This window comes from Poromitra crassiceps (genome assembly GCF_964638095.1).
Source record: "Poromitra crassiceps genome assembly, chromosome: 15".
Lineage (NCBI taxonomy): Eukaryota > Metazoa > Chordata > Actinopteri > Beryciformes > Melamphaidae > Poromitra > Poromitra crassiceps.
In genome coordinates, this window is record NC_139634.1 from 28,870,320 (window position 1) to 28,894,865 (window position 24,546).

The 24,546-nt window shown below is 45.4% G+C and overlaps 1 protein-coding gene across 2 annotated transcripts in view; it reads right to left on the minus strand.

The window, feature by feature from the left end:
• Window positions 1-11,298: 11,298 nt before the first annotated feature.
• The window catches only part of elf1 (E74-like ETS transcription factor 1), a 38,640-nt gene continuing 25,392 nt past the window's right edge, over window positions 11,299-24,546 (minus strand). The window contains exons 2-9 of one of the 2 annotated variants that reach the window (XM_083652033.1): window positions 23,370-23,716; window positions 18,367-18,538; window positions 17,740-17,844; window positions 17,408-17,569; window positions 17,145-17,228; window positions 15,881-16,073; window positions 15,212-15,562; window positions 11,299-14,441 (exon numbers count right to left, since the gene is read on the minus strand). In XM_083652033.1, coding sequence (XP_083508159.1) covers window positions 13,661-14,441; window positions 15,212-15,562; window positions 15,881-16,073; window positions 17,145-17,228; window positions 17,408-17,569; window positions 17,740-17,844; window positions 18,367-18,538; window positions 23,370-23,441 — 1,920 coding nt within the window. In that variant the 5' untranslated portion in view covers window positions 23,442-23,716 and the 3' untranslated portion in view covers window positions 11,299-13,660. Of the gene's footprint in view, window positions 14,442-15,211; window positions 15,563-15,880; window positions 16,074-17,144; window positions 17,229-17,407; window positions 17,570-17,739; window positions 17,848-18,366; window positions 18,539-23,369; window positions 23,717-24,546 lie in introns of both variants that reach the window. The other variant, XM_083652032.1, reaches the window with a different exon arrangement.

The following is a 24,546-nucleotide window of genomic DNA, read 5'->3' on the forward strand; positions in this document are numbered from 1 at the left end:
TTAAATGGTGAGAAACATCACGAGTTAAGCTTCAAACCACATGACTTGATATTTTGCATGCTATCTCTTATACAGTGCTTTTACAGGTAACACTTTACAATAACGTACACAAATAATGCAGTAGTTACTAGTAAACTAATCATTAACTAATAATTAATGAGTAGTTAATGAATAATTTGTCATTAGTCAATCACTAGTTAATCATAGTTAATGAGTAGGTAGTCATTAGTTAATGATTAGTATCTAAGTTCCTGAGTAGAGTAGTTAATCATTACTTAATGATTACTAAATGTCAGCTCGTGAATATAGTAGTTAATCATTAGTTACTGATTAGTCGGTCAGTTCCATGAGTAGAGTAGTTAATCGTTCGTTAATGATGAATAAATGTCAGTTCGTGAATATATTAATTAATTAATCATTAGTTAATCATTAGTTAAGGTCACATTGTGAGTATAGTAGTTAATCATTAGTTAATCATTAGTTAAGGTCACATTGTGAGTATAGTAGTTAATCATTAGTTCATGAACTAAGGTTCTTTAGTAGAGTAATTACTCATTAGTTAATGGTTAGTCAATGGTCAGCGAATATAGTAGTTAATTGTTAGTTACTCATTACTTAATTATTACCTGTCCATTAGTTACTCTTTGTGTGTACCCTATTGTAAAGTGGTGCATCATACTCAGTAGTTTATGAGTACTGAATCATTCCTTAATTATTACCTGTACAAAGTTACTCGTTTGTGTACCCTATTGTAAAGTGGTGCATCATACTGAGTAGTTTATGAGTACTTAATCATTACCTGATCATTAGTTACTCCTTTTGTGTACCCTAATATAAAGTGAAACATGATATACATATACGCGAAACAAATTCAAGACTTGTTCCAGGTGAGATTTGAACCCTCAGTCCAGTTCTCTACCAACTGAGCTAACACAGCTTAGTCGGTAGAGCCATAGTATGGATCTGTAGAGCCGGAGACCAAGTATTATAGTTTTGAAGGTATATTCCACCCAAATACTACTTTCTGTCCAAGTACTAGTTTTGAAGGTATTGTAGCATTGTCAGGAAGCAGGCGAGAGTCAGGATCTAGTTACCGCACTTTATTCTTTGAACACAGGTCCGGGGCTACTGTCAGCCGTAGCCCACGCCAACACAAACCCCACAACACACACCGAAACCCCGCTATCTCTCCTAGCTTCTCCGCTCTCCCCAAACACAGCCGTCTCCCTCAGGCTCCACACACCAACTCCCCGAGCTGTCCCCCGCTCTCACAGCTCCCCTCCCCCCAGCCAATCACAGGTGAACCCCCCTCTCACCCCACCCACTGGCCACATGTCGCCTTCACAGACCCCCCGCAAATCCCCACAGACACGTCAAACCCACAGTTAACCCCCCATGCACAGAACAGTACAACACACCACAGTAGCACACAAACCCAACCCGTTACACTTCCCCCTCACATCAAAGCTTCTGGCCCACCAGAAGCACACAAGTCCCTCTCCCCCCCCCAGTGGGGTCACTCCTCCGCCGGGTGACTCTCCTCAGCCCCCCCCCTGTGTCCCACAGTCATCACACGCACTGCAGTAGTTCCGCACATCCCCCTCGTACTGGTTCCAATAGAACCGTGCTCGAACACCGCGGACCGCCTCCTCAGTCCCCTGATGACCGGGTCCCGGGCCCCTGTGTGCCCACCGTAATACCAACTCCTGCAGGTAGCTGGGTACCTCCGCCCGGAACCCTCTCTTCCCCTGTTCCCCCCTCCCCAACACTCCGTCTTCATCCAGATGCAGGTCGGTAAACATCTCCCACAGTTCCTTTGTGACACCGGAACACCTGTGAATCTCCTCCACAGGGGGCCGGCGTCCGGCCACCACCCACGTATACGCGGGACCGATATCCGCGTCCTCCGCCTGCCTGTATTGCCACTCATCCGCGTCGACATCCATGATGGTCATGTTGTCGTCCTCCAGGTCCACATCTGAACAGAACTCCTCTTCATCTGAACAGTACTCCTCTTCCTCCGCCTCTTGCACTCGCCCGTCCTCCCGTCCCCCTCCCCCAGGGGGCGGCGTGCCCAGGACAGCAGGGAGAACACAAACGGCCGCGACCACCACCTCGGCTTCCCGTACAGCAACCGTGGGGGGCGTAGCGCAGCTCGGCTGTGCCAGTCCCTCCGGCGTTAGTAGCGACACCTGCTCACCTGGAAATATGAGCGTCGCTCTCCCGATCCTAACGACATTCTCTTCCCCCCGGCTTTCCACACTCTCCCCAACCCGTGTCTCTTCCCTGACCTCCACTGTCTCAGTGCAGTCTCTGGCCAAATGTCCAGGCCTCTTACACGACCAGCAGAGTCTCACCTGCCAGCCGCCTGCACGTCTCTCCTCTCCCGCCGTCTTCTGCTCCCCGACAGCCTCCGGACACCCCCTGGCGAGATGCCCGGAGGCTCCGCACGACCAGCAGACACCTGGCCGTCCCCAGTATCGTTGCTCCGCGTACCCCGTCTGTCCCCCGGGACCGCTTCGGCACCACCTCGCCACGTGGCCCGGTTCTCCACAGGTCCAACACACTCTTTGCGGCTCCTCCGTCCGCTTCTCTCCGCGCCGCGCGACTTCCCGTAGCAGCTCCATAAGCCCCTCTGCCCAGGCAGGCGTCGCCTCCAACAGCCGTCTGATCTCCTGCATCAAGCGGGCCTCCACGCCGGCAAGTACCGCGCTGAGCTCCTGCTTCAGGCGGCCCTCCATGCTAGCAAGCACCGAGCCAAACTCCGGGGTCGGCAGCTCCTTTTCCCCCCCGTCCACCGACAGGCGTTCCTCGCGCACCATTCCACGTGGTCCTTGTAGCAGCTAGCACACAAACAGCTAACAGCTAACGCCAGGTCGCGCTCGAGTCTTCCAGTCTTAGTTTTTCTTCTGACACCACTGTAGCATTGTCAGGAAGCAGGCGAGAGTCAGGATCTAGTTACCGCACTTTATTCTTTGAACACAGGTCCGGGGCTACTGTCAGCCGTAGCCCACGCCAACACAAACCCCACAACACACACCGAAACCCCGCTATCTCTCCTAGCTTCTCCGCTCTCCCCAAACACAGCCGTCTCCCTCAGGCTCCACACACCAACTCCCCGAGCTGTCCCCCGCTCTCACAGCTCCCCTCCCCCCAGCCAATCACAGGTGAACCCCCCTCTCACCCCACCCACTGGCCACATGTCGCCTTCACAGACCCCCCGCAAATCCCCACAGACACGTCAAACCCACAGTTAACCCCCATGCACAGAACAGTACAACACACCACAGTAGCACACAAACCCAACCCGTTACAGTATATTCTGTGCTTTAAAACACAAGTACTTAGACAGAAGTAGTATTTGACTGAAAAATACCTAAGTACTTGGACACGAGGTAGTATTTGGATGGAATATACCTTTAAAACTATAAAGTACTTGAACAGAAAATAGTATGTGGATAGAACATAATACTTCTCCAGCTTTACAGATGCATAGTATGGCTGTGCCAACTAACAGGCTGGTTAGCGCACATGGTAGAGAACCAGACTTACAATTTAACAGTCCTGGGGCTGAGGGTTCAAATCTCACCTGGTGTGAGTGTTTAATTAATTAATGATATGATCTTTCACTATCACTAACAAATGGACAGGTAATAATTAAGTAATGATTCAGTACTCATAAACTACTGAGTATGATGCACCACTTTACAATAGGGTACACAAAAAGACTAACTAATAGACAGGTAATAATTAAGTGATGAAGGGGTAAGAAACGTAGACATATTCGAAAAGGAGTGAGAACAAGTATAACTTATTAACTCCCACCCCTTTTCACTGGTTCACTGTGTATGTCAGCTGCCTTCAGAGAGGTTGTGACTTCAAACCTGTGCACAGATTGAACTTTCATCCGTCCTTTTTGAGGCAGCAAAGTTATTTGTATTTGAAGGAAAGTGGAAATAGGCATAATAGGCATACCTAATCATAGTTTTTTTTAAATAACACTAAATAATAAATTAAGTTAAATTATATTTACACTAAAGTCAGGTGCTTTCATCACATTCTTTATGTTATCTTGTGCTTTTTTTTTCTTCCATCCATAATTTATAAAAGATATTTTCAGCCATTGTATACTTTTTTGACAGATGTATGTTGCTTTACAGCTGAAATTGGGTAAGAGAGCTGAAATTGGGAGGTTTTGCTAAATAGCCCACTGTAAAAAGGGTAGAACTTTTCATAGTGCACTGTGAAAAGTTCCACCAGCCACACCTGAACAATCACACCCAGGTGGTGCTAATTAAGTCTTAAAGTGGTAATCCACAACAGCTGCGCTGGATTAGGTAATGGAATTGATGAGGGAAAGAAGTCTCCCCTCAGGAAACCTGGGTTACATCATAACCATCCGTTCATCTCTATGCAATCTAAATCCCATAGAGATAGGCACAGTGCTTATCTCTATACCGTCTATATCCCATAGAGATAAACAGTGTTATTCTATAAGGTGTGGCCCACTGACTTAAAGATGGATGCAGTCTGATTATTTAAACAACCTTTGAGCAACAGTTGTACCAAAACTTTGTGTTTGTGTATTGTTGTGGAGGAATCTTACACATTGGACCTTGATGGTATGCAAACACGTGGAAAAATGCCCATGGATTCTCTTACCATTCGCCTACATAAAACAATGTAAGATAAATCAAGGTCCAAATGATTGCAGTAGCTTTGAATTTAGAAACTGAGAATCATGCAGTCTTATTGAGATTGTTTTAGACTAGGGTTCCAGCCCCGAGCGCAGCCTCACCCGCAGCTCAGCTGCTGCGTGGCCTCGCCTGCTCTATTGGCATGTGCAGCACACAATTTGCCCAACTTCACAACACTGATGACATCACACAATGTGGGACCAAAAACGTGACCAGACAGACAGACAGACAGACAGACAGACAGACGCTACTTTGTCAATTTTATGTAAGATTACTTCATTCAACAGCCAATCAGAAACAATTCTCCAACAACAGACAGGTAGGTTTGTGGGTTTGTCTGTATGGTCAGTGCAGCGTCTGTGTTCTGGTAGACCAGGGGTCAAAACCTGCTGTGCATGGGAGCTCTACTTTGCAGTATAGTTTATTGAAGAACATTTATTTTAACATGTGACAAACAGCGGTGGAAAAAGCCCTGAGAAAACCTGTCTTAAGAAGTCTGGCCTGGTGGTACAGAGAGTTGGCTTGAGGTCTGGTAGTATTGAAGCCTCAGTCATGTTTGAGGTCGTGGGTTTGAGCCTAGCACGTCCTAATATCGCTGTGTTGTTATTGCTCCTGGACCACAATTTTTTCCTAATATGGGCCGAGATGACCACGCCCTGAACTCACTTGATTGGTCGCCGCAACTGCTTCTTCCTGAAAACGTGGCACATGGCACAAGTTAGTCCTGAAGCCTTTCTGTAAGAAAGCCACAGCCTGAACTCATTTGATTGGTCACTGCAACTACTTCTTCCTGAAAACGAGCAGCAAGTAAAAAGAAATTGGTTAAGATTAGTGTTAAGGTGTGAAAATAGTGCAGTTGAGGGTGTCAATGGTCTTGTGGCTTAATGGCAAAAGTGGTTGCCTTCCAATCTGTGGTCTGGGGTTTGATTCCCAGTCAAACCAAATACATTTTTATAAAACATTAGGGTTAGACATTAGGTTAAGGCAAGTACAACAACTTGGTTTGGGTTGTACTAGTAAAAAATGATGGTCCTGGAACTATACCATCACGGTGATATCAGGACGTCCTTCGAGCCTCAGTCAGTTTTGAATGGCGACAGCCAGAGGAAAGAGTGAAAAGCCCTGAGAAAGCTTCTTAAGAAGTCTGACCTGGTGGCGCAGACAGGTGGCATCCTGCCCTGCAGTATTGAGGCCTCGGTCACTTTTGAGGTTGCGGGTTCGGGCCTAGTAACTAACTGTACGTCTACTTAAAGGAGAATTTCGTTTTTTTTGAACCTGGAGCCATTTCCTGGCATTAATTAAGATTTGGCCACTCACCTAGCGATGTCTGCGGCGTTTCTGGGCGTCCTAGCGTTGTTTTGAGATCAATATCGTCCAAGTCGGTCGTAAAATGGAGTTGATTTGGGGCCAAGTGGAAGCCTGTATTTCCTGCATCTAAATAGCTATTTTTCTTCCCGTTTTCACCAAATATCGCCGTAATCTGATCAGTCTACATCCAGCAGAGTAATATTTCACCCCAGGCTGTTTCCTGGAGTGCACAGGGATCCACTACAGGGATCAAATTACCTCAAACGTGATCTAGGTCACCAAGTCTCGTGAAGTCCCGCGATACTTTCCTGTCGACTGGCCAAATACAGGCAGGACGCTTTGCGGTCGTGGTTTTAGCGTAACCTATGTGGGGTTTGGCATAACCTTCGTTCTTTCGAATCCCACATAGGTTACGCCAAACCCCACATAGGTTACGCTAAAACCACGACCGCAAAGCGTCCTGCCTGTATTTGGCCAGTCGACAGGAAAGTATCGCGGGACTTCACGAGACTTGGTGACCTAGATCACGTTTGAGGTAATTTGATCCCTGTAGTGGATCCCTGTGCACTCCAGGAAACAGCCTGGGGTGAAATATTACTCTGCTGGATGTAGACTGATCAGATTACGGCGATATTTGGTGAAAACGGGAAGAAAAATAGCTATTTAGATGCAGGAAATACAGGCTTCCACTTGGCCCCAAATCAACTCCATTTTACGACCGACTTGGACGATATTGATCTCAAAACAACGCTAGGACGCCCAGAAACGCCGCAGACATCGCTAGGTGAGTGGCCAAATCTTAATTAATGCCAGGAAATGGCTCCAGGTTCAAAAAAACCGAAATTCTCCTTTAAGTAAAAAGAATGTGTGTGCTTTTCCCATCTGTTTATCGATACCGTGTAAAATTTGTTCAAATGCATGTTGACAGATTACATGTGGTTAGAAACTTACAACCACTAGCAATCACAGTTATCATGCCTGCTGCTCTAAAAGAAACTTCTGGAATTGCTGAACTAGAACGTTTACCACAAAGGGACTCAAAGCCTCAGTCTTCTGATCCAAAATCAGACACCTTGTCCATTAGGCCAGGTGGTTTGACTACCGGAACAGGGTAACTTCTTATTTATTTGCCACTAGAAAAAGGTTTTTGTTAAGTGTCTAAGAGCCCTTAGCCTCAGTCAAACCAGCCACACCCGAACAATCACATCCAGGTGGTGCTAATTAAGTGTCTTAAAGTGGTAATCCACAACAGCTGCACTGGATTAGATAATGGAATTGATGAGGGAGAGAAGTCTTCCTCAGGAAACCTGGGTTACATCGTAACCATCCGTTCATCTCTATGCAATCTAAATCCCATAGAGATAGGTACAGTGCTTATCTCTATGCAATCTAAATCCCATAGAGATAAACACAATGTTATTCTATAAAGTCTGGCCCGCTGACTTAAAGATGGATGCAGTCAGATTATTCAAACAATCTTTGAGCAGCAGTTGTACCAAAGGTTTGTGGCTTTGTGTTGTTATTATTGTGGAATAATCTTACAAATTGGACCTTGATGGTATGCAAACACATGGAAAAATGCCCATGGATTCTGTTACCATTCGCCTACATGAAACAATGTAAGATAAATCAAGGTCCAAATGATTGCAGTAGCTTTGAATTTAGAAACTGAGAATCATGCAGTCTTATTGAAATTGTTTTCTCAGGGCTTTAAATGACTCTTTCCTCTGGCTGTTGACATTCAAAACTGACTGAGGATCGAACCCACGCCCTCAAACGTGACTGAGGCCTCAATAATACAAGGCAGCAAGCCAATTCTCTGTGCTACCAGGCCAGACTTCTTAAGGTAGGTTTTCTGTCGCCGTTCAAAACTGACAGAGGCTCGAACCCACAACTTCAAAATTGACTCAGCTTTCACGCATTATGTGCACCTGTGCACCCCCCAAAAAAATCATCATTCAGCAATGCTATCTGTTACCCGAAACAAACATGGCAGCTCCCAGTCCCAGCTTTCCGCCCCACCACAGCTGACCTCCGGCAAACAACGCAACTCTCTAAGACTTGAGCGAGACTTGGATCAAGCAGAATGTAAATTCTATCGCTATATAATAATGTCATTATGGAATAATCTGATCCAGTCAGTGGTAAAAACAAGCTTGTTTAGTGCAGTAGGGGTATGTGGGAAAAGCAGCTGCCAACTGAAGTGATCTTGGTGCATACTGCTGCACCAATCTCAAAGATTTCTGTTATACATAAACAGATGAAAATAGGGTCCAGGTTGAAAAATACATACGTACATTCTCCTTTAAGAAGAACTTCAGACCATTGTTTGTTTAATCATCTTTGATCATGGATAGGCTACAAATAGAGGAAATTTAGCCTTTCTATAATACAAAAAATAACAGGTTCAACACCGGCTGCATTACATATAAAGCAAATCTGTAAGCCTCCTTTTTAAACTGAATGAACGGATAAGCAAACAAGAAATTCTCCCTTCAAAGCGGTCCTCCCCAAGCTTCTAATGCATTTTATGCACCGTCTAGAAAAGCCCCCTAGTGCACTTGTTTATCATTGTTTTGATGAGGAGGGGAGCAGAGGAAAGATTGCTCTGCAGTATAAACAGATACTGTGCATCTTCCAGGTTGGCACAGTTCAAAGGATTCGCCTACACTGGCCTTAGGAATGGCCACTATCATTTAAGTTCACAAGTGAATTAAATCATTTTGTTACTTGTCAAAAATGCAGGGAAACTTAACTTCCAGCTGTTTTTATTCCCATTTCAAGTATTGCTCATCCATTTAGATCTATGGGTTGCTATTCTGGGGAGACGGAGAGAGAAAACCAATGTATGAGGAGTGTCTGTATTTAGATTAGTGACCTGAAGGAACAATTCTCTGCATGTCAGACTGAGGCGCAGGCGCCGCTTGGTAGACATGTATCACCAGTGCCATCTTGTGGAGTGAGAGGTGTATTGCTTCTGAAGACGCACTTCCCAACCAAGATGCCAATGTCTTGTTTTTCTTCTTGAAGCGTCCCAATTGAAACCATGCCACACCTACTGCCCTTAAATATATTTACTGTTGCTTCTTTGAGGAAACCTTTGCATTTTAAGAGTTGAGCGGTCTATTTTAAGCTAACCTTGGGTGCAGGTTGTCAAGTTAAACAGATGGCATGGCTGCAGTAGCCACGAGACCACAGGCGTCAACTCGTTTTCCCTGTAATGTTCCAGTCAGTCCGGTGACCTGATGGTTAAATAATCTCTCCCTGCACCGTTCCTGCAACGGGCTGCAGGCACAATAATGTCAGCCGTCATCCTTCAACTGCTCCCATTGTGAGAGGCAGCATGGCACAGCAGTAAACACTTGCGCTGTGTCAGTCAGTGGCTGCAGGCAACACAGAAATAGTCCTCCACACAGGGCCCAGCAGCCCTCGCTCTCTCTTCAGGGTCTCTGACTCACGAACCAAGGAATAGCACAGACTTTGCAACTCTGCGAGTAGCCTTTCATTAGGTCCGTAATCCGTTACAATCTCCCCTTCCCATATGGCCGATGAGCCGCTGAACAGTGAAGGCGGCCTTACAGCAAAGTGTCTGCTGAGATGCTCTCTGTGTATTATTTCCTACAGTACGCTGATATCATGTTGGCTCTGCTGCAAAGCTGAGGAGTCTGTGTGGAGAAGGTTGTAGTGGCTGTGGTTGTCACTGAACGTCTGGTCTTGTATTCTCTGTGCAGGTGTGTGTGTGTGGTGGAGAGAGAGAGGGAGAGAGAGAAAGTGTGTGTGTGTGTGTGTGTGTGTGTGTGTGTGTGTGTGTGTGTGTGTGTGTGTGTTAACCCTATGGCAAGGTTGGATTGTGTGGGACACAGCTGTGCATGTGGGTGTGGAGAGGGAAGGCTAGGCACAGTAGACAAGCCCAGCTGCCAGACAGCTCCCTCAGCAGACCGTATCCTCCCCTCCTCACTCATACACACACACGCGCGCGCACCCACGCACACGCACACACACATGCGCGCGCACACACACACACACACACACACACACACACAGGCTCAGTTCAAGCCAATCTAGCCCCTCCACCTCTCAAACACACACATGCACAGAACACACACACACACACACACACACACACACACACTCAGCAGGCCATGGCGACAGACTGGGCTGTCCTCAGCCCTGGGCATGTCAGATGCTAATGTATTCATCCATCCACAGCAACTGGAGTTAAGTACAGTCCAATCAGTCTCTGGCCTGCTAATGGCTCCATTCCAGTTTCCTACAGCGTTTCCCTTCTCTTTCAAATGGCAGGTTGTCAACTGTCCCCCAACACTGCACAGCCCAACAATATAGCTTTGAATTTGCAAAGCAAAAAGCACTTCAGTTCCATTATCTGAACAGTAAAGGCAAATTGAATCAGTACCCCCATAGAAGCCAGCTTTTTCCAGCATTTACTATAGCACCTGTAAACCAACCGGGTTGATTTGTATTTGTTAGAGTGGACGACAGTGTTATGTGGTTGAAACGATTTGCTTAGTCTTTAGTTCATGGTTGTTGGAATAGTGTTTTATGCAGGCTTCTTGTAGTTCATGTGTGAAATTCATTGTGAGGACTGAGGAGTATTCATTCTCTTACATCCAAAATGTCAATTTTTCATCCTTTGTTTATATAAAAGGGAGCAAGTGGGCAATATCTGTTTCGATTTTTGTCCCACTGATGATGTCACAATGTCTATGACATTATCAGTGATGTAATCTGTGACATCAATATTGACCAAAATCCTCTCATGACATCACTGATGATGTCACAATGCCTATGACATCAGTGATGTCATAGGCATTGTGACATGATCAGTGACAGTGATGTCATCAGTGATGTGAAGTTGAGCAATTGTGCGCTGTGCATGCCAATAGAGCAGGCGGGTAGACTAAAAACAGCCTTGTTTTTTTTAGCTTGACGGCATTTTGAGTGTATCTAATTGGTTTTAAAAGGGTTCCATAAACCCAAGGACTGTAAACAAATCTCAGTCCAAAAAGAAGTGGGCAGCATGATAGCCTTTCTGCTCAAGTTAAAACATGAAATTCACCAAAATTAGATTTACAAGGTTTTCACCCAACAGCAGCGATACGGTTAGGAACAGCCTGTTTCTCCTCTGGACTGCCAGCATTGTGAGATACTGGCTCTTATGTTTCCATTCATTGCTATCAAATTTTAAAGTGTCATGTGACATTCATCTGACAAGTAGGCCTAGCTCACCCTATCACACCACAGCAAAAACAAATAAAGAGGCGTCGCATTTCAGTGAAGATTTTGTTTTAATTATTATTACATTAACTTTGCATAAAAATCTATTCTATATTCAGCATAAGGGAGGCCATTGACATCCCAAGACAATAGAAACAACAAAACATATAAGGCAGAAATAAGCAGTGGACATACCTCAACATCTCACAAACAGTGCTTTAAGGAAAAGGCAGGGTAGACACACAAAATATATACAAAAGGAAGCCTCTGCAAAAAAAAGAAGAGAGAAGGGCAACTCAAATCCCTACCCAAAGACTACCATAGGATATCAATGCAATACAGCAATGCAACCAAGCGTAATTATTGATTGTCACAATTGTGCATAAGCGTGTACTTGTACAGTATGTATACATACATTCAGAGACACAGAACCCTTTGGCTGACACGGGCTTGTAAAGCAGCATTTAACTCCTGTCCTCAGGTTCTAGGGCAGGGGGAGGTCAGCATGTCGGTCTGTCCTCACTCCACAGCCCCGGTGAAAATACAACCAATTTAGCCATGATAGCACTCACGATCAATATGGCTTCAGCACTGGTAGGACTTCGGGGCCAATCAGACGGCTAGCCGGAGAGGCCCTTAACACACTGAGACAGAGAATAAAGAAAGGGCAGACCCAACTGGTCAGAGAGCAGGAGACGAGAGGAGAGCACCAGAATGGCAAGTGCACAATAGAAAAACAGCAGTGGTCAGACATGATACAAATTAAGTAAATAACCAGAGGCAGTTGAGATATGATTTCAAAGAGATGCTGATTGATACTGATTATTACAGTAGCCTACATACATTGTTTTTCACTGCATAGCCCCTACTGCCTGACTGTTGAAAAAGGCCAAGAGGTATGTCCACTGGAAAGGGAGAAAGCACATATAATGTTTGAATCAAACACAAAACAGAGGATATCGACAAAGATAACAATAGGATAATAATGATGCTGCACTGAGCACTTGAGTCCAAAACTGTGAAAACACCTAAGTTGATTATATGGAATGTTTTACAAAAAAAAAAAAAACGGTCTTAAAAAGAAAAAGAAAAAAAGAAAAGAAAGAAAATAAACTACCAAATAAGCTTCCTGGTATCACGTTCGTATTTTCTGTAATATTCCCTCGTGTTTACATTATGTAAATAGAAAAACAAATGTGCCTTTTTTTATACAGAATTTAGAAATTCACAAAATAAATAAATTCATTGCGGCCTTAAAATTGAATCTCAATTGTATATTATATGTATATATATATATTCATATATATATTCCATTTCATATAAACAGGATTTAAACCTTGGAGATAGAAGCCTCTGAAGCAGACATTGATTGAATCTGTTTTATCCTGTGTGTACTGTATTCTCTCGTTCTCTCTCCATTCTTCCTTCCCTATCTTGCTCTGCCTCAGGTCTGCAGCTATATACAAACAGGTCTGATATTGGACTGTCCTTGGTGGACAGAAAATGCCCATTTCCATCGTAACACAGTGTTTTAAGGCTAGGAGTAGTAGAGGTGGAATGCATACCTTCTGTCTAGTATATGAAAATAAAGGGGTAATAAGGTCTAAAAGTCTGAAAAAACCATCCAGTCCATTTTATGCTTTCCCAGACATTTCCAAGAGTCTTGAGCTGTTTGAACATCCTGTAAGGCACTCTTCAGTTACACTCTGTGGTGTGTTTTCATCTGATTGGACAACACGACATTGCATCCGTCCCTCATGCCTAGGAACGGGAACTAGTGTGTGGTTAAAAAAAGAAAAGAAAGAAAGAAAAAAACCACACATGCTTTCTCAAGTCTGATTTCATCGCACCTTTTGGCATTCTTCCATCTCCTGTTTTTGGTTTGTTGCATTGTCCTATTTGGAGCAAAATCCTTGTGAAGCATTGCTACAAGTCCAATGAGATGTACTGAGATGTACAGGTCAGGTACTGTAAAAAATTACTCATCTAACTGGCACATTTGGTATACAGGGATCCCTGGTTCATCCAATGGCTGTTCTCCTAGAGACGAAGGTTAGTCTGTGTGTGTGTGTGTGTGTGTGTGTGTGTGTGTGTGTGTGTGTGTGTGTGTGTGTGTGTGTGTGTGTGCGTGTGCGCACGCGCGCATGCATGCGTGTGTGTGTTGGGGGTCATGTCTACAGAAGATAATCCCAATTCTGATTGATGACATCTTTGAAAAACGAAACACTCCCTTGTGATGTTCAAAATTAGGCACATGGTCACAAAATATGTGAGTAAACAAAAAATCCTGAGGCTAAAATGTCCTCGCTCTGATCTTTGATCAGATCATTGTGGTAGGAAAAGAAAAAAGTCTAGCCTGCCATCAAAATGGATTGAGTTGTTGTTTTTTGTTTGACCGTCCGTGTGGGAGTCCTGCAGGCCTAGGCCTCTGTGGGCTCTGTCTTGATCTGGATAAAGTTTGCCGGGAGTTGCATGGAGAGAGGCAGCTCCTGGAGGCCTTTGAACCCCTGTTCACGCTGCAGCGACATCTCCCCGCGCACTTCCAGCTCCTCCACAGGGGTCAGGCCCTCACTGGGGCTGCTGCTCTGGGAAAAGTATCCATTAACTGCCGCGTCACTTCCAGGCCCGTCCAGCCCCCTTTGACCGGTGCCGATGATCACAGTTCTATAATTAAGCTCCGCTTCCCCAATCTCCATCTCTTCCCTCTCAAAAGTGTTTGCCAGTGAGGGATCACTGTTGACCAGCGACTGGAAGTAGTTGGGGGCGTCGTCCAGCATCTCCTCTTTAACATGCAGGCAGTGGAAGTCGCTGGACTTGAGCACGGTGGCGATGACGGTGCCCGGCTGCTGTGCCACCATGGTCTGCCCGCTGCTCGTGCTGAGGGTGACCAGGCGGGGCAGACCGTTGAGGCTGGAGCCGACGACCCCCGGTGGGGAAGTGCAGGAAGAGGTGGAGGTGGTGCACATGCTCGTGACCAGGAACTGCTGGCGAAGGCTGTCCTGGAGGCTGCTTGTCCCGGTGGCTAGAGATGCTGTCTGGATGGTCAGCACATCCTTACCGCCTGGTGTGGTGGAGGGCACAGTGTGGAGGATGACCCGAGGAGGGGAGGCGTGGCTGGAGTCCCCGTTGGCCAGGACAGTGGTGAGGGGCATGGACTGAAGGGAGCCGGGGGATAAGACCATGGATGCAGGGGTGATGGTCCTTAAAAGAGAAAATGAATTGCTTAGAGAACCACTCAGTTGAATATCTATTCATGGCAGCGGCCTCTTCATCTTCTTTTACAGTGTTGCTGTGCTTGAACTGAACACCAAAAGTATAGATAAAAATGAATCTTGAGTAGAGCTCAAGTGAACTCGACACAAAGTTTATCCAGGAAACAGCTATGATCCTAAACAGCAACACTATGTCCCCCCATTACAGTAATACAACAATCTAGATTGCCAGTTGTGGTCCCGCAGAAATCAGCATCTTTGTTTACTAAATGTAGACAATGTTTGATAGCCCTGACAAAAGCCAGACCATTACTAATGCATTATAACTACATGAAAAGAAACCAGTTTCTCTCCATTCCTGAAAAGCTGACTTTCTGTAGATACAAGGTTTCTATGGTGTGTTGCGTGTGTGCGCGCGTGTATGTTATGTGCTACATGTTTTGTATGTGTGTGAGCCTGCTATTCGACTCAGTTCACGGGTATCGTAAACATATACGTCAAATAGAAATAGTCATCACATACCCCATTAAATGAATAAAGGTGTTGTCCCTATCTGAGATAACAGTGGAGAATATTAAGCCTCTGACCAGAAGTTAAACTTCCACAGCACATTCTCCCACTGTGCTGAATTACATTGAACCAAGTAACAGTGAAATTAAACTATTCCTCTTCTTGCCCCTCTCCAAAGACCTTTGCAGTTCCTCTATGACTGTGTGTATTTATTACCCAACAATTTTGGCCCTGTTGCAAATCTCCTACCTGACAGCGTGTCCTGGCCCAGAAATGGCCACCCCCTGGTTGGGCTGCAACATATGGAGGAGCTCCGCCTGTCGAGCGCTGGCTTCCAGGTACAGGTCTTCATCGTTTGGCTCTTTCTTCATCTGCCTCACCGAGACATGGTGCTGACCATGGGCCCTCCCGTGCCCCCTGGACCCTCCGCGAACCATGGACCGCCCGTGGTTGGCAGATCTCTGGTTCCCGTAGCCAGCATTGGCATCAGAGCCTGCGTCTTCGTCCTCGATCACCACCAGATCATTCGGCATCTCCTTGAACTGGTAGACCAGCCGCTGCCCCTCCACCTTAGCCAGGATGCCTCTCTGGTAGTAATATCTAGACGAGAGAGTATACAGTGCTGTTTAACACATCATGGAAGATAGCATTGTGAAATTGTAACTGCCTACTCTAATGTTCAACAACGTGAATCCTGTTTGCAGGGTTAAGTGCTGAATGGGAACTACGGTGCATGAGAAATACTGTACTACAATGTCCTGGGAAGGGAGTTTTTCAGTTGTCCGCAGGTGAGAACCTCAAGACATTTGCTGGTTTGCAAATTAAAAAAAACAACGGGAGCTCTTTTGGTGTGCGGATCGTTCTTTTTCACTGTAAGAGAACCTCAAGACACACTGCTCCTCGGTAGGTTCCTCGTACCTGAGAGCTCGGCCCATGGTCTCGTAGTTCATGTCGGGCTTGTTCTTGTGTTTGCCCCACAGCTTGGACACCGCCTTGGAGTCCACCAGCTTAAAGATGCCCTTCTCCCGCTGTGTCCACTTAATGTATTTGGGACAGGTGTTTTTATCCTGCAGTAAAGCCAGGAGGAATTCCCATAGGTAGATGGTGGTGCCTGCAATTTGAAGGAGAATAAATTAACTCATGTTTTTAACATGCAAACGTATTAGACCAGGGGTGTCAAACTCAATTTCATCCCGGGCCACATCAGCATTATTGCCCTCAAAGGGCCAGTTGTAAATGTAACATAATATAAATGTATCTAGCGTGCGTGTTATAATATTTCATAATTGCCTCTGATTCGATTATTCTTGTTTTTTGTAATAACTTAACTAGCTCTGAAAGCAGAATTCTAGAGAAAACAATGGCAAACAGACAACTAGTAGCCTACAACTATTATTTAATTTAACAATAACTATTGTAAGCCACATTGTGAAGAATTGTTTTGCGCAAATTGTATTGTTTGCTAGCTCTCGCGGGCCACATAAAATGAGGTGCCGCGCCGGATTTGGCCCGCGGGCCATGAGTTTGACACATATGTATTAAACCTTCATGGTGGGGTTCTCGGAGCTGCGCTGTAGACATCGATAAATCATTTAGCATTTCAGAGGTTTACTTAACAAATGCAAAATGGCAGCGATGCAATTACAGCAGAAACGACTCTTACTCTTCTAAGCGATGGTGTGGCAGTTGTGTGCATGTGTGTAGGTGCGCCTCGGCAGGGAATTAATTATAGAGTAAGTAGATGCAGTAGATGACTCTAATATGCAAGTTGCTATGGCCAGAAGTGGTTAAAAACAGCACCTCTCCCAGCAGTCACTTGAAGCCCCAGACATCATGACAGGGTGATGTATATGTGTGCAGCTGAACCCGCCGTCCCCAGCCCCGCCTCCTCTTTCTGTGTCACACTCTGTATGCTGCAATGAGCCAACGCATCGAGCACAACTACTGTGCTGCTATTGGTCGTGCATCAACGTGCCCTCCAGCCCGCAATCACTTCTCTTTCCCTGTGAAACACAGCACTTTGAGACCACCTCATCAATTAGCTGGCCCCGTTGGTCTGCAGGGGTGGAGGACTGCTGTTTGCCCACTGCACAAGAGGAAACGCAGAGGATACACGAGAGGAGGAGAGACCTTGCTTTTGATTGGCTCATTAAAGAGAAGCATACTGGTTAGTGAGGCTCACCTTTGCCCTCTTTGCTCTTCTTCCTGAGTGGCAGGTTGGGAGTGGTGATAGGGGAGCAGGGACGTACCGCCCGCGGCTTGCGCACTGTGAGAAATCGAGGGATAGTATATTTTAAGGTGAAAGGTCACCGTCAAATCACCCAATTACCTACATCACTGTCAACTGCTGAACACAGATTTTCTTTGGGGGGGGGGGGGGCACAGCAGATGCATTTTTATGCTCTAACAATGTCCCCCCACAGGTGAGAAGGACAACTGCCTTACCTTTGGTTTTTTTCTGGGGTTTGCAGGGAGCCTTCTGGGGAATCTCGTCCATGGATGAGGTGTCCTCGTCCAGGGACATGTCAAGGCCGCTAGTGTCTATCTGGTCAGGCCGCAGCGGGATGTAAGTCAAGTCTGACTCCAGCAGAGCGCCATAGGTGTGAACTAAGTATAAACAAGAGATTTACAAATGAGCTAAACCTTTGAATAGAGCTTTTAAAAAAAGTCTCTCATTGCCCTGCAGTTCTAATGCCCTCTCCAATGTATGCAGAAAAACTGCACTGTTCCTCATTACACAAGAAATAGTGAAAGATTAGCAATGCAAAACAACTTACTCATGCGCTTCTCATCCAAAATGTTGTTTGGAGACTCCATGTTAAGAAGGGCTGCTGCAGCGTCGTTGGTCTCCATGGTGTCCTCTGGGCCTGAGACTGTCGTCTCTACTGACCACACAAAAACAAAGTCATTAACATGAAATCTAAATATGTTTGACCTTAATAAGAGAACATTCACTAAGTAGGCCTTTGAAACTCTCCAGGCTGTGGACATCAGAATGAGTTTTATTTGTCATGCACGTTTGCGCATGCAAGGAATTCAGCTTGGTGTGTTGCTCATGTAAGTCACATTAAACATACTTAGCGCGCTCAATTTCCCTATGGAGTTATGTATGGTTTGAGATTAGCATCTATTGCAGGAGTAAAACAAATTCTGCATGTTTTCAGCGGGGGGGTTCCTATCTGGAGGAGACCCCAGGGGAGCATTGGGAGAACATGCAAACTCCACACAGAAAGGCCCTTTTGACAAGCCCACCTGGGCAGTAGGCACTGTGGACACGGGGATGGGGACACACCCTCAGTGCCCACAGCGTCCCAGGTGGGAATCGAATCCAGGACCTTCTTGCTGTGAGGCCACAGAGCTACCACTGCGCCCGCCCCCGTGCAGGAGTACAATGTGTTTCTTACCTGTGAGGTCCACTCCACCCACGAGGATGGGTTCCTCCACCACATGGAGAGTGGTGTCCACCATGATGCCGTTGGTCACCTCGTCCGACTCCAGGCCTGAGTAGACCTGCATCAGGTCGGCTGCAGGCACCTGCTCCACTATCACTGCCGGGAACACCGACGGGTCGTCCAGCTGAACGCAGAGATGCACCAACAGAGCACACAGACACAGAGAAAAGTATAAGACACTGTGAGAGTGTATGAGCCTGTAAAAAATACTGTATGTAGGCTGCTACTCAATACGATGGATCAGCCGAGCAGCATTTTGGTAAACAAACCGCGTCACTGGGTGGCAACGGCAATGGAACCCTATGGAGCCCAAGTGGCGCGAGGCGTGAGTGTCTGCTCTAGCCGGCTTGACTCTGTTTACACAACGTTAACACGACATGCATATATTATACATTAAACTCTTGAGCTACTTCTGCTCTCACTCAGAATGTCAAAATATAAGCGATGTGATGTATAGTTTTTGAGATATTAACTTTTGTTTGGCACAACTCATACTATTAACTGCCGTGGGGTTCCGCATTTCTGGATGGCAAGTGACGTCACGCTGATTCGTCCTATAGAAAAACAATTAATTCCCACAATAAATGCCATAAATACAATATAGAATACCCCAACTGATTTGCAGCACTTTAATTGTGGCGTCTTTATTTTTATTCCCCTGTAAAATATTGTAGATTCATTTCCATCATATCCATCTAGAAAGAAGCACACAGCGTGGAGGAGAGCTTATTTCAGTAGTGTTGCAGTGGTCCTCAGGGACCCACGAGAGAAAACAGGGACCAGCTGTTTGATTTGGCCTGCTTTTCCCGAGAAGTTAATCTTACACTCAGAGATTATATAAACCCAGATGAATGTTAATGGCTCAATCATGAATTTCAGGCGAGCACTCCCCTCATCATGTCCCAACGTCTTGCTCTGGGAATTCCAGCCTTGCCTTCTCTTTTCCACCACGGCAAAACCTAATGCAGGAGCGAGCGGGAGAGCTGAGCAAATTACCGGAGTTGAGGCCAAACCATTTGGGAGCAACATGAGAGCTATTGAGAAACCCAGTGTACCTGAGATCTCCTCCAAACTGTGTCAAGTGTATCCACTGTGGCGCTTAGGGGAGGGATGTAGAGGCCAGGATATTTCTTTGAATATGCCAGGATTATGTCATAGGTTGCCTTCTAAAATAAGCAAACTATTTTTTACCATCATCATTATTATTATTATACGTTTGTGTGTTTCTGGTACCAGCCTTGTGGAACAGCTTTCCATTTGTTTATTTCCAAGTCTATGAAAAACATGCAAGCTCACTAAAAGATAAAAAAGCAGATTGATCTTAACACTCACAAGAAGCAAAAAGCCAGAGTATGGTTATGTCAAACCAGAAACCAATGTTCAGAATACCTGTGTTTTGATGCCATTTCTTCATAACAAATTAGTTTTAAATGAAATGCTCATACAAACAACAGTGTCACTTGACTACCAGGAGATGGCGGCAGACTACACTTAAAAAATGGATGAATAATATTACCATTGCAGGATCAGTATAAAGCAGCATGTAAGGAAGTTGTAGCTTACATTTATGATGTGATGGATTATTTGAATTGGAGATCGATCAGAATCACGGAGGTCTTCAAGCTTTTTTGGGGGCAATCTGATCTGGTTTATTGGGGCAGTCAATCTGGTACTAAACAACTGAAACATCGCTTATTTATATCTGGGCATGTATGACATCACTGATGACATCACAACTGCAGTTATGACATCACTTATGACAACATCGATGACCTCACAGTTGCAGTGACATCATCGATGACCTCACAGTTGAAGTGAAATCATCGTATGGTGTCATCATTTGGCTTTATATCTTGGCATGTATGACATCACTGATGACATCACAACTGCACTTATGACATCACTTATGACAACATCGATGACCTCATAGTTGCAGTGAAATCATCGATGACCTCACAGTTGAAGTGAAATCATCGTATGGTGTCATCATTTGGCATGAGAGGGCCTTTTCTACACAGCATATGTAACGGCTTTGACTAGCCTGAAAAGTGATTAATATATTTATTACACGACTAAGCTAAATCTGGAAGTATAAACACCAAGGCAAGTATCTGCCAAATGTCAAGCTGCAATCAGAATGTAACTTACTGCTGCCGAAATACTGTGCTGCAATAACAACATTGCACTGTTGACTGAATAAGGGGAAACTTTAAAATACTGTACTGAAAAGCAACAAATAAGAAAGAAAGCATCAAGTGTCCTATTACATAGTAGGCTATACTGTTTGTGTATTATCTATTAATTTATTCCACTTTAATTTTAAACAATGCAGGTCAAGTAAGAACAAATTCTTACTTGCACTGCTGGCCTGGCAAAAGGGAAGAGGATAGGGAGAAAATAGAGTAAGCAGTAGCAGGATCATGGATAAAGGCTTATCTGTGTCTCTGCACAAGTGTCCATTGTTGGTTTGAACCTCTGGGGCATACCAGGTGTCTGGGCATTAACCCGTGGGGGTGGGAAGAGCGGGCGATGGGAGTCCAAGGCTACGCTTTCTTTCTGCTACACTTTAACTAGGAAATGAACAGACTAACCCTAAATCATTATCAATCGTTAAGCCTCCCAGGCAAAAGCACGAGTAATTGCCAAATTACTATCATTCATTACACAATGCTTGTTTATGAGTATAAATAAAGTATGGTGTCTATGAGTCTAGAGCTAAGTAGCTCCACAAACATCTCTATCTTGGAAGATCAACGACAAACACTTTGTGCATGTCAGCAGCACCGCTGTGCAAAACCATGCAGCCTCTTGAGGCGAATAAAAACCCTCCATTTTGCTGTGACTACAGAAACCATCAACATCCCATTGACATATACAACATGTTTCTCATTAATCAGTGTCTTTAGCAGACATATTATCAGATAGCTAGACAGTGAGAGGAGCAAATCTCCCCGCCGTCTGGCATTTTGCTGTCCTTGAATAGGTAAGTGAGTGACTGTGTGAAGACATTGGATTTGCTTTGGTCTGATAAGTTCCCCAGTCTGTACATCAACAGCACTGCTGTCTCACCCCCGCCCCCTCTCTCTCCTCTCTCCCCTCCCCTCTCTAACAGACGCAGACAGACTGAATCCCACACAGTCTGCTGACAGGGCATAAGAAGTGTAAGTTGCTGTCTCTGCTGTTGTTTTGATGTAACAGGATTCTCTTTTTTGCTCGGAGCACCTGCAAAATGGTGCCGCATTGTGGTGTAAGCCAGGTGACATTTTGACACTTTAAGAATTTGCGAGGTAATAACTACAGCAGGCATCCTTAATGTAACATAATTACAAATTCTAATGTAGAAAATATCTAATATCAATTCATACAGAAGAAGAGCAGATTAGTTATTTGTGTTGTTAGCTTATGTACAGTCGGATGACTGTTCACCGAGTATAACTGCCTCTTCCTCTTTGTTGACTTGAATAGTGTTTCTAGCAGGGAAACAACACCGATAGAAATCAGGCCCTATTTGCATTTCTGAGTTCCCTATTCCGCAACAGCATCCGTCCAAGCGGTTCCCCCACACCCCACTCTCTTCTGCTTTACCGGTTCCCCCACACCCCACTCTCTTCTGCTTTACCGGTTCCCCCACACCCCACTCCACTCTTCTGCTTGACCTGTCCAGGCACAGTTGTAAGACCGAGTGTCCATACACATTCAATATATCCTAATCATGATGTTTGAGGAAGTGTTGTGAACCATAGCAGAGAGAACTATCAGTGGGACACTATGAAAGGGGTGGGTAATTCACATTATGCAAAACGCATCTTTTCTTACCTTACGTAATGCAGACAAAATAAATAAACAAATAGTAATACCAACAAATACCCGGTTGTTGGATCAGAACTAAACTGTAACTTTAATTGTGTCGAAAATCATAGTGGCATGGCTAATAATGTAATATTAGCCTACATGATATACCTCTGCCTATTGACTTGAAAACCGATATAGTGAGGGTAATCAATCATTACAGAAAGTTCTCTACGGTTTCACCTGGCTCCAACAGCTTTATTGTGGCCAAAATAAATCTTTACAACACCCGGGAGAAACAAGATGGCCTCTCGCAGTATGTTAGTATGTGGTTCCCATGCTACTCTGGGCTATTTCTAGGACTTGCTAAATAGGAGTTTAATGCTTGCATAAGAAACGGAGTGGGTGCGGGGAGGAACAAAACTGTAGCGCTGCCTGGAACAATGCGAGACCTTTTGGTGGAATTATCCCGTCACCTACAAACAGCTTTGTAACTGGTCGATCAGGTTAGGCCTGAACCAGCGCCATTCAGGGATCCAGTGACAACTTGTCACTCTAGATACAAACACACACTCACACACAAACGCACGTCCACACACACACACACACACACTCAGGCTAGCTCCTCAGCATTCAGACAAGGATGTGCGGATGAGAGAATTGCACATGTGACCGGGCAGGCAGTGAAACACACACAGACGCAGGTTCACCACACACACATACATGCAGTAACCTTTGTGCCCTATATTCACAGCCAAGCCCTGCCTTGCCCCTCCCACGCAGACACAGGACTGACTGACACCAGGTCTTGACTGTCACCATCTCTGCACTACCAGCAACTTGCTCACTCACTCACTCACTCACTCACTCACTGTCTTCTTCCCAATCATGTCATCAGACCTAAAGATCACAGGCTCCAGTACCCACTCTTGTTTACACAAGCTTGTTTTTCCTCCTATGAAAAGTCTTCATTAATCAAAGGAGCCATAGAGCGATGTCTGTTTGATGAATGGTGAAACACTGGTCCAAAGGTCTTTGCATCAAATGATTCCTCTGTTTATGGCACAATATAGCCTATGAGTGCAGCTATGTGTGACGCACGATGACATGAAAATGTTAAAAAAGCAAAAACTGTACAGTAAATGTTTCTCCACTGTGATAGGTACCTGATTGATTTCGTCCATCCCGTTGCTGGCGAATTCAAACACCAGCTCGCTGGGCTGCACTGCGGTCGTCATGGCGGCGGAGTTCAGAGGTCAGAGAGCAGACGAAAATACCCCCGGCTGCTTCTCTGCGCAGACGAAGCCACCGGCGTAGAGGTAGCCGCTCGCTTCAACCACACAAAATGGCTTCCCCTTCGCTGATGTCCGCTGACCTGACTCCTCCTGGTCCTCTGTTAGCAGAGAGAGACCACGAGCCGGGTTTCAGAGGAGTGCGCTGTGGCCCAGGTGGAGGCAGCCTCGTCGCTCTCTGACGCGGAGGCTGGGTCCCGCTGCGCCTGGAGCATCTATACCTGGCAGAGAGAGGAGGCAGAGATGGAGGTCAAGAGACATATTAGATCAGTTTAATTTCAGCCAGAGAGGAGAGGGAGGGAGGAGCACAGATAGTACAGAGATAGAACGCTTGTGTGTGCGGCTGGCAATGCTAGGTGTTTCTGAGGGTCACATAGCCCTAACTATTTACTATGTGTTGTTAGACCAGTGGTGCTCCAACTTTTTCATATGAAGGGACCTCATTTAGTCCACATTAGGCCTGTGGACCCCCATTTGATCAGCTTTTGTCTCTTGGACCCAAATCAGAATATATTAGTTGTCAGATTTGATTTAGTCCAGAACGCCATGACTATCTGTACTGTAGGGAGAGATAACAGAGAAACTATGATCCAAACACTCATTCTTCTACATTCTTTAACTGTGTTCACTCACTTCTTGTAGATGTACCTAGGAATCGAATGCTCTGGAGATGATGCGCCACTTGTACTCTTCTCCCTAGTTATACTCCCACCACTTATATAGCTTCAGCCAGGAACAATTGCTCGAGTGACATCACTGATGACATCACTGGTGACATCACAATTGCTCGAGTGACATCACTGATGACATCATCACTGATATCACAATCGTGACTGAACCACACTGCCGCCACAGACACACACAGTCTGTGCCCACTTGGCCAATTAACTAAGAGAAGAAGATAATGGCAAAGAACAATTCACCAGTTTGCTGGGGACCCCTTGGAAACCCCCTCAAGGAGCCCTGGTGGTCTCCGGACCCCACGTTAACCACTGTGTTAGACTCAGTATTCAAACTATCTGGCAGGACCTCTTTTACTGTCGATGGGCAG